Source organism: Gastrolobium bilobum, unplaced genomic scaffold (assembly GCF_033153095.1).
Source record: "Gastrolobium bilobum isolate Gb01-03AN ecotype WA unplaced genomic scaffold, APGP_CSIRO_Gbil_v1 utg48976, whole genome shotgun sequence".
NCBI lineage: Eukaryota > Viridiplantae > Streptophyta > Magnoliopsida > Fabales > Fabaceae > Gastrolobium > Gastrolobium bilobum.
Genome location: NW_026899352.1, coordinates 16,006 through 26,760, shown reverse-complemented (window position 1 = coordinate 26,760; position 10,755 = coordinate 16,006). Strand labels below are relative to the sequence as shown.

At 38.5% G+C, this 10,755-nt stretch overlaps 1 protein-coding gene across 1 annotated transcript; it reads right to left on the bottom strand.

Annotated features, from left to right (window-relative positions):
* Positions 1–7,463: 7,463 nt before the first annotated feature.
* Positions 7,464–9,687, bottom strand: LOC133289802 (cytochrome P450 71D10-like). Its single transcript, XM_061487804.1, has 3 exons — positions 8,782–9,687; positions 8,096–8,265; positions 7,464–7,920 (listed from the first exon to the last, which is right to left on the bottom strand). The coding sequence occupies exons 1-3, from the start codon at positions 9,685–9,687 to the stop codon at positions 7,464–7,466; spliced, it is 1,533 nt and encodes a 510-aa protein (XP_061343788.1).
* Between the last annotated feature and the right edge of the window lie 1,068 nt (positions 9,688–10,755).

Below are 10,755 nucleotides of genomic sequence, written 5' to 3'. Positions count from 1 at the left end.
TAAAAAACCACAGCCAAACACATGTGTAGCGTCAAACCCATTGACTATAGAATCAAAGCCGGAGAGGAATCTCAAACAAAACCCTTCGCTGCAAGTACCTTTTTCTCGCCATCATTTGTACCAGAAAAAGCCAACTCTTGTCTCCATACCAACTGCAAAAGAGACACTATGCAAGTGCATACTCGTAGTACTTGGCTTTCGATTTTCCTTCGAGATTTTAGGACTGCAAATGCACTCCCATCCAAACAATACAAATTTCCAGACTTCCTTTTTCCAAAACCATACAGCCTCGTGTGACTTTAACAACTCCATCAACAATTGAAATCTTACAATTTTTAGAGTCCAATTGGCTAACTGAAATAAAATTCCCACTTGCCTTTGGGATATAAGCCACATCACCTAAAGTACTTACCGCTCCATCAAATATCTTTACTTTAACAGTTCCCATCCCAACTATATCACATATAGACTCGTCACATATTGTCAAAATAATATTTTCTAGAGCAAACATGAATAGAACACCTAGAATCTATGAACCACTCGTCTCTACGAGTTGAGTGCCCTTAAATCACCATGACCTTCCTCTTCCTTCAACAACCATGACTCTTTCCCATGCTACTCGATGCTAAATCACCATCTATCTTTGCTTTGCTCTGAAGACTGACTTTGACATCTTCTAGGGAGATCGATTTTCTCCCTACATAATTGTGTCACGAAAGTTACTAAAAGAAGGTGTTAAAATGCATAACAATGTTATGGCTAAATCTTCATCATCAACTTTTACTTCTAATTTCGCAAGGTCGTTAACTATGGAATTAAATTCAGCAATATGAGATTAGACCGGGATACCTTCCCTTATGCGCAACGTATACAACTATTGCTTCATCCGGAGTTGACTTGTTGTAGACTTTGTATGATACAATCTTTCTAGTTTCAACCACAAATCCGCCGTCGTCTTTTCTGACAACACATCTTGAAGAACATCATTGAACTAACATAGTTGAATTGTTGAAAGCGCCTTCTCATCCATTTCCTCCCAAACAGCATCCGTCATGATGTATGGCTTCTTTCTTTGATAAATGGTATCAATTGATAGTATTTCCATTGATTTAAAACTGTACATCAATGTATCTTAAATAGAATAGGCTGTTACAGCTGTTACCAAACAGTCTGTTACCAAATAGTAAAACAACTTCCTAAAGATAAGTAACTACACCTAATTACAATAGGATTCAGTTATACATATCCTAACAAACTACAGGTTACAACATATCACAGCAAATCATAACAACATATAGAATCTTCTATTCCAACACTCCCCCTCAAGTTGGAGCATGAAGACATGAAATGCCTAACTTGGAAAGAACGGCAAGAAATGGAACACGACCAAGTGCTTTGGTGAAAATGTCTGTGAGTTGCAAATGAGAACGAACAAAAGTAGTTCGAATCGTCTTAGAAACCAACCTTTCCCGGACAAAATGGCAATCAATTTCAATGTGTTTAGTTCGCTCATGGAACACAGGATTTGCCGCGATATGTATAGCGGCTTGATTATCACAACATAATTCCATAGGATCATCATGGATAACATCAAGTGAAGCAAGAAAAGACTTCAACCATATCAATTCTGCTGTCGCGGCAGCCATGGAGCGGTACTCAGCCTCTGCTGAGGAGCGTGAGACAGTGAGTTGCTTCTTTGTTTTCCAAGAAACAGGTGAGGTTCCAAGCATAATGAAGAACCCAGAAACTGACCGGCGAGTTAAAGGGCAGCTGGCCCAATCTGAATCACAGAAAGCATGAATTTTGAGATCACTTTTGGAAAAAAGGAGGATACCTTGGCCAGGATTCATTTTGATTTATCTTAGTACCCGAATGGCAGCCTCATAATGTGCTTCCTTTGGAGCTTGCATGAACTGTGAAAGAGTGTGCACTACATAACTCAAATCAGGACGAGTGATCGTAAGGTACACTAGCTTGCCGACAATTCTTCTATAGCGACCTGGATCATCATAGTCAGGTCCATCTGCCAGAGCTAAGCGATGATTCTGTTCAATTGGAAACTGAACCGGTTTACAATCCAACAAACCTGTTTCTTTGAGGATATCTAATGCATATTTTCGTTGGCACAAGAAGATACCCTCATTGCTACAGGCAACCTCGATGCCCAAAAAATATTTCAAGTGACCCAAATCTTTAATTTTAAAACACTTGTTAAGATAAATCTTAACCTCTTGACATGCTTGGGAATCATTGCCTGCCAACACCAAATCATCAACATAGACTAGTATGGTCAAGAAGGTAGAACCACGCTTCAAAGTGAACAAAGTGTGATCTGCTTCGGATTGAACAAAACCGTATTTAATAAGTGAGGAACTCAACTTTGCAAACCAATTCCTGGGAGATTGTCGTAAGCCATATAACGACCTTTGCAAACGACACACTTTTCTTCCTTGTCCTTGATTAAAGCCTGCCGGTATGCGCATATACACTTCTTCGTCCAGTTCTCCATTAAGAAACGCATTATGAACATCCATTTGGTGCAAGTACCAACCTTTTGCAGCTGCAACCGAGAGTAGAGTTCTAACACTCACCATTTTCGCTACAGGAGCGTAAGTTTCATGGAAATCTTCTCCTGGAACTTGATGATTACCTGCAATTACCAACCTTGCTTTGTAGCGCTCGATGCTACCATTGGAATGATATTTAATTTTATATACCCATTTACATGGAAGGGCATGTTTGCCTGCAGGTAAATCAGTGATAGTCCACGTATTATTTTCTTCTAGTGCATGTATCTCCTGAGCCATAGCTTTACGCCAAACATCATTGGTCATTGCTTCTTTAAATGACCGAGGTTCACTTGCATCAATAGCAGCAACAAAAACTCGATGTTTTGAAGAAAAATTGTTAGTATTCACATAGTTGGCAATTGGATACCGTATACCTGAGGTGGAGCTAGAAGAGGTGAGACTGGGAGTGTATGTATGTGCCTCAATCAGATTACATTCGTAGTTACTCAAATAGGACGGAGGCCTTCGTGTGCGTGCTGGACGAAGAGAATCGTTTTGAGCTGATTCTGCACTTCTTTGCACAAGTTCGTGAGCTGAATCTTCATTCCTTTGTACGAGAGCAGGAGCTGGATCCTCACTCCTTTGCACTTGATCAACATTTGATGTAGAATCTTCATTCGGCTCCCTTTCAGACTGATGGACACTCCCCCTATCTTCCAACTTCACTTCTGCCTCACAATCATTTGAAGTTGATTGAGATACTGGATTGGCAGAATCATTAGAATCTATTGGTATAAATGTAGGTAATGATGGGCTAGGTGTAGGCACACTTATAGCAACAAAAGGAAACTCATCTTCGTGGAAACTGACATCTCGTGACACAAAGAATTCCTTAGTATTAAGATCATACACTCTCCAACCTTTCTGCCCATGAGGATAACCAACAAACATACACCGCCTAGACCGTGGACTAAATTTGTTTGTAGGTTTTGGTTGTGTCACCGCATAACATAGGCAGCCAAATATCCTTAAGTGACTGTAATCAGCAACAGATCCATGCAAAAGCTCATAAGGAGTTTTGCCATTGAGAAGCTTTGTGGGAGTTCTATTAATAATATGAGCTGCTGTCATCACACTCTCTCCCCAGAATTTGATTGGCAAGTTTGCTTGAAACAAAAGAGCACGAGACACATTTAGAATATGCCTATGCTTCCGTTCTACCCGACCGTTCTGTTGCGGCGTATGAACACAGGATTTCTGATGAAATATACCATTGGCAGTGAATAATTCAATCATCTTGTTGGAAGTAAATTCAGTTCCATTATCTGATCTAATACTCTTAACTGTTGTATTAAACTGATTTTGCACCATTAAAAGAAATTTTCGTAACACACCAAAAGTTTCACTTTTGTCACCCATCAAACAAACCCAAATAGCACGACTGAAGTCATCGACTATCGTTAAAAAATAATAAGCACCAGAGAAAGAGGAAGTGCGGTAAGGACCCCATGTATCACAATGAAGAAGATCAAAAATTTTATTACTCTTTCGATCACTAATGGGAAACGAGGATCGATTTTGTTTGGCACGATAACAAATATCGCATGCCTTATTGTTTACATTGCCAAATCGAATGCTACTAGAAAAAGGAATCAGAGAAAGTGCTTCGGATGATGCATGGCCCAACCGCTTGTGCCAAAGTTCTTGCGTATCACTGGAGCGAACTGTTAAAGCTGCTGCTTGGCTTGGTCGAAACACATACACACCATCCCTGTGATCACCCAATCCAATCTCCGTCCTCAGCTTGCGGTCCTGCAAAACACAACTATTATTAGTGAATACCACATCAACATTATGTTGTCGTACCAACTGAGATACAAATATCAAGTTACACTTTAAATTTGGCACAAATAAGACATTGGATAATGAAAAAGAAGGAGTAAACGAAACAGATCCTTGTTGCACAGCATAAGTAATAGCTCCATTGGGTAAACCGATTGCCAAAGGTTCAACATCTGTAACATTCTCCAGCAATTCCAATACCCCTGCCATGTGGCGTGATGCACCACTATCTATAAGCCAGTGACAATGGGAATCTTTACCATTTAATTTGTCCTTTGAGCGTTGCGGGTTGTCAACCAATGATAACAATTGTGTCACCACGTCAGGTGTCAGAACGGCGAATGCATTTGCTTGCTCTAGTGGTTCCTCCGTTTGAGCTGCGTGTGCACCAAATGGCTTTGCATGGAATCCTCCTTGTGGGTTACTGCTCCTATCACCACCGAAACGTCCAGGTCCTCGTCCTCTGCTACCACCACGTCCAGGATAGCCAAATGCTTGCCAGCATCGAGAGGCTTCATGATTAGTTTTCCCGCAGTGAATGCATGGAGGACGTTCAACAAACTTGTCTTTTACTGGTGCTGCTGTCTGCGTTGCGTAGCCAATTTCATTAGCTCGAGCATTCTGATTGCGTGTTATAGATCTATGAGTTTCTTCCTGGGTCGTGATAGCATAAACTTTATTCATCGTTGGGAGCGGTGATTGATTGAGAATTTGTGAACGCAAGTTGCCATATGTCGAGTCCTCCAGACCCATAAGAAATGTGTATACCTGATCATGTTCTCTTTCTTCTTCGATCTCCTTTGCATAGACACAGTCTTCTCCACATGTACAAGACCTGTAAGTTTTGCTGCTCGCAAGCTCATCCCAGACCGCTCTCAACTGCATATAGTAGTCTCCAATGCTACTGCCTTGCTGCCTGATGTTGGCCAAACTGGCCTTGAGCTGGTATTGTCGTGTAAAATTCTCCACAGCATACCTTTCCTTTAAGTCATCCCAGAGGTCTTTTACCTCATCAAAGCATTTAATAAACGGTTGTAATTTCTGATCAATGGTATTGTGTATCCAGCCATTGATCATAGAATTGCACATCTCCCAGGCGCGCCACTCTTCTGCCTTCGCCTTTTCTGGTTTCTTAACGGATCCATCTATGAATCCTATTTTATTTTTCGCTTTGAGGGCATTTTTCATGAGTTTTTCCCAATTCTCATAGTTGGCTTCTCCTCTCAGCATAACGGTTGTTAAAAGAATCCCTGGGCTATCTGATCCAGTCAGATAGAATGGTGATCCAGGGTCTGATGGCTTCAACCTGCTGCTGTTTTCATTGGCCATCTTCAACAGAAGCTATCTCCTGCTCACTGTTTTCAGAGTCTACACGTTGCGGAAGTTTTTTTTTTTTAACAAGGGATCGCTCTGATACCATGATAAATGGTATCAATTGATAGTATTTCCATTGATTTAAAACTGTACATCAATGTATCTTAAATAGAATAGGCTGTTACGGCTGTTACCAAACAGTCTGTTACCAAATAGTAAAACAACTTCCTAAAGATAAGTAACTACACCTAATTACAATAGGACTCAGTTATACATATCCTAACAAACTACAGGTTACAACATATCACAGCAAATCATAACAACATATAGAATCTTCTATTCCAACATTCTTTTACCAAACAAAGCCTTTTTCAGACCTTGATGTGTCAGAACCGCCATTGTGCGCACTTGCCACAAGTTAAAGCTGATCTTACCGTAAAACCTTCGTAACTCTCGCTCCACTAATTTTAGCCATAATGTCCGGAACCAAATTGTTGAACCGAGCGCGGCTACTACTCCAATTTGCAACCGGGCCACCTCTATTCACGTCACTTTGGCTCTGATACCAGTTGTCGGGAAAAATCGGGTTATTGTGAATATTTTTGCGAACTCAAATAATTATAACGTTGTAAACTAGAGTAAATAAAGAGACAAAACTTCTCATGTGATTCCCCCAAAACCGGGTTATGTCCACCGGAGATATCAAATGCACTATAAGAAGTTAGAGAATACACATATATACAACACTCATATTATCCCTAACCCGAGAATCTCGTGTACACTCTCTCACAATTTCTCATACAACTAGACTTTCTCTAATATTTTCTATCTTAAACAACTCTCTTATAGAAGCACAACATACACAATACATATTTTTTTCTCTCTTCTTATAGTTCTTACATAAGGTTTAAGAACTCTAGTATTAATTAGGAGTGATTTACAAAGCAACCTCTTAAGTTTTCAACCCTTTTTGGGTTCCGTCTAGGGTGGCAGGCGCTGCTGAGGGCGGCAGGGACTGCTACCATCGCAGTGATGCACCCCCTGCGCCTGGCGATTGTCAGTATGGGGCAAATGGCAGTTGCCTCTTATGGCATCTGGGGCGGTCTCTTTTGGGGGTTATAGTCCCTATACGAGACATTTTGGTCATTATATGGGGTTCTGTGTGGTAACAGGCTGATAGGGCTGACGTGGATAAAGTTTTGGGCCGTGGCCTTGGGCCATCCGGAACAATATTCAATTTGAATTTGATAATGTCTAAATTAAATTTTTTTTTCAACTGCTCCTTACTAATGATTAATTGACGATGTACAACTTAACTTATTAAAGAGGATGAGCTGGAAATTGTTTCTTCTGTTATTGGAAGGTCATGGATAAATATGACACTTTTTAACCTTGTATTTTAAGTATGATACTTTCTATTTGGTTGATTTTTTTTACCTCTTGACAAGCTATTTGGATGATCATAAAAAAAAAGAAAAAAAATGTTCGTTATCTCTACAAATTCAAATATGAATATAATGCAATCATTGCTTCTCATAGTTTGGTTGTCAATTCTATTCCACATTTTTTTTTCCATGCATATGATTGAAGTGTATTTCATGTAGGGAAGAAGTAGGGTTAGCTTTTGTAAATTAAACAACTTGTTTTAGCTTTACTTTTTAGCACGTGCAATTTAACTTATGAATAAGGGATATTGAAGATCACTATGGTTTTGAAGCTTTAAATTACTTCTTACCATGTTCTCTAGTATCTTGTCCATATCACAATGGAGTGTTACATACAAGGAATCAAGTGGTTTTAATTAGCAGATGAGTGATACATACTAGGAACCAAATACAAATCATGTTTCCTTCTAACAGTCAAGCCAAATGATTCAGTCATGTCAAGTTCTTCAGGCTTATCCCTATTAGGCATCTTCCAATCAAAGTGGAAAAGCAAATTTGCTAGTAAGAGTTCAACATTAGCAATGCCAAATGTAATGCCAGGACACATCCTTCTTCCAGCACCAAATGGGATAAATTGAAAATCTGAACCTTTGTAATCAACTGAACTATCAAGGAATCTTTCTGGATTAAACTTCTCTGCTTCAATCCAGTGGTTTGGGTCCCTCCCAATTTCCCAAGCATTAACAATGACTTTACTCTTAGCTGGTATCTCATACCCATTAATTTCACATCTCTCACTGCTTTCCCTTGGTATTAATAAAGGAAAAGGCTTATGTAGACGCAAGGTTTCTTTTATGGGTTCATATTTTCTCATGTTGTAGGATTGCATGAGATAAAAAAAGTAGAGAGAAATTAAATGTGGGTCCCACATTTTATATTATAAAAGAAAAGAAAAATTAATTGGCACGGAAAACGAATCTGTGTAGGAAATTTTTTTGCTCTCATGTCACATGAGAGCATGATTTCCCTTCTTTTATTACTGACTTTAAGTATTTCAGTTCATGGAGTTTAGCTTCATCTACATGCCCTTTACCATTAAAGACCATTCTTATTTCATCCTGTGTTCTTTCCATCACCCTTGGGTTTTTGACAAGTTCTGATATTGCCCATTCTATGGTTTTAGCTGAAGTACCGCTTCCACCAGCGAACATATCCTGAAAGAAATGCTAACATGAACAGAATTGCCAACAAAATTTTTGCAGCACTGCTACTGCATTAGTATTTTATTTGGAGATTTCTTTGCTAATTTATCAATTAATCAACTAATACGGTCGACTCGGACCGAACCACAAAAACAACAAAGTTCTCCCTATCAGATTTTTAACACAACTGTGTACTCTGGAAAAACACTAATGACAACTCTAACTTGATAAACAATTCATTTTCCTATTAAGTAATTTCCATGGAAAAACTCTTTCAAATTAAAGAATCAAAAACAGATTTTACTTTAACCTTTCTACAAAAAATTCTTCATTTAAATATACATGTGAGAGTTTTGAAAGTGAAGATTTTCAAGTCAATAGATGGTTGTTTGACGGTTGGTATTTAAAATCCGAGTAAAGTATGAATCTTGCTTTCTTTAACAAAGGAAAAGTTGAAAATGATCTTTGATGATATCTATTTGGAACTGTTTTTGGAAATTATGTGATTTCTAATAGCAAAGTACTAACCAAAATGGTTCCTTTGATAATGCTGTCAGATAGAGGATGCTCAAGGTTGTTCTGCTTCTGAAGCTTTAGGAGGACATCAACTAGATCAACACCTACTTTTTCATCCATTGCCTTTGTTTCTGAACTCATGTCTCTGTGATCTCTGACAATTTTCTCAAAGATCCTATCTATTTCTTGATGGAGCTTCTCAGCTTTGGATCTTATTCCTGTCAAAAATTGAAGCACTTCAATAGAAGGATACAAGTCAGCTATAGAGAAACCAGCAATTACTTTCATGACATCTCTCATAACAGCAATGAATGCTTCTTGGTCTTTAGATTTGCCTCCTAAGGCTACTCGTGATGCTAAGCCACAGCTTAATGAATTGATCGTTTTACTGAGATTGATGGGTGACCCTTCATTCAAACTAATCTCTTTAATAAGATTTGATGCCTCCTCTTTCCTAATTGATTGAAATGACTCAACACGCTTTGGAGTTAGTAGCTCAAACGTGCAAATCTTTCTCATCTGTCTCCAATAACTTCCATAAGAGGAAAAGCTCATGCCCTTAGAACCATAAGTTATAACATCAGCAGCAACAATAAGAGGCCTATTTGCAAAGATTATATCATGTGTCTTCATTACTTCTTTGGCCATTTGAGGGGAAGACACCACTATGGTGGAAATTCCACCAAGTTTCATATGCATAAGAGGCCCATATTTCTGTGCTAATTTTGCTAGGCTGTGATGAGGCATTGCACCAAGCTGGTGCATGTTCCCTATAAGAGGCAGTTTGGGGGGTCCTGGTGGCAACTTGGAGTTTGAAGGCTTGGTTTTTGATCTCAAAACTATGCTTAACACCATGAACAAGAAGAGAAAGAAGGATAAGATTGCAAGGGAGGGTATATTCTCGAGACCCAACTCCATAATTATGAAGAAAAGCAAACTATTTCAGATGTTAGATTACTGAACTTAAGATACGTAAGGGGGGGCATGGCCACGAATAAATATTGGTAGAGGAAAAGATTTATATCTGTCTTTTGTTGTAATGGATTATTTCAGGTGAGAAATCAAAAGTTCAAGAAATTGCGTGTTGCGGGGGTCGCTACTCGCTAAGTAGCCGATCGAATGATCCGTTTTTAATGTCTCTATTTCTATATCTTTATATCATACTTTTTTAATTAAAAAAAATCGCTTTCATGAACTATGCAAACATAAACCATCGAAATATACGTTAACATAAATATCAAATAAAATCCATTATTGTTAGGGGTGTTCGCGGTCTGGATTGGATCGATTTTGGAAGCAAAAATCATCCGATCCAATCCCTTCGGTTTGGCCATATAATCATCCATTCGGTTTGAACTTTTTTTCAAATCCGATCCGATCCAATTTTTTTCGGTTTGGATTGGATCGGTTTTCAATTTTTTGAAAATCCTAAAATTTGTTTCATGCAAATAACATCTTTTATATATATATTGGCTTTGTAAAAAAAAATTGAAATACAAAAGCATCAGTAAACGATAATATAGTTTTTTTGGGGGGGGGACAATGAGATATGAAGCTCTACGCAGATGAAATTTTGTTGATAAGATGTGACTAGGTTTTTTCTTGGGTTTAGTTGATGGGTTAATGGGTCTTGGGTTTAGAAATTTTTGGATTATGATTGAAGAAAGACCAAAGTAAGTAGAGGGGAATTAATATATTGGATCGGTTTGGATTGGATCGGTTTTCATTAAACAATCCAAAAACCGATCCAATCCAATTAAAAATTACGGTTTTTTTTTTCGGTTTTCGGTTTTTCGATTTTCGGTTTGTTCGATTATCAGTTTTTTGGTTCGGTCACCGCGGTTTGGATCGATTGATGAACACACTTAATTATTGCTTCTTTCTTCGGGAAGAAGGTGCATGCATACCTTCATAAAGTCCTGAGTAAATTCATTTAGTTTTAGTATTCAATTCATGTTCGATAACGTTCTACTGGATTTCTTTCAA

Bases quoted from the DNA above. Each gene is read 5' to 3' on its own strand.
- LOC133289802 (XM_061487804.1), bottom strand. From the start codon at position 9,687: ATGGAGTTGGGTCTCGAGAATATACCCTCCCTTGCAATCTTATCCTTC. The intron at 8,266-8,781 runs GTTAGTACTTTG...CATTTCTTTCAG, and splicing joins TTATCAAAGGAACCATTTTG to GATATGTTCGCTGGTGGAAG. The intron at 7,921-8,095 runs GTCAGTAATAAA...CTACAACATGAG, and splicing joins CATGAACTGAAATACTTAAA to AAAATATGAACCCATAAAAG.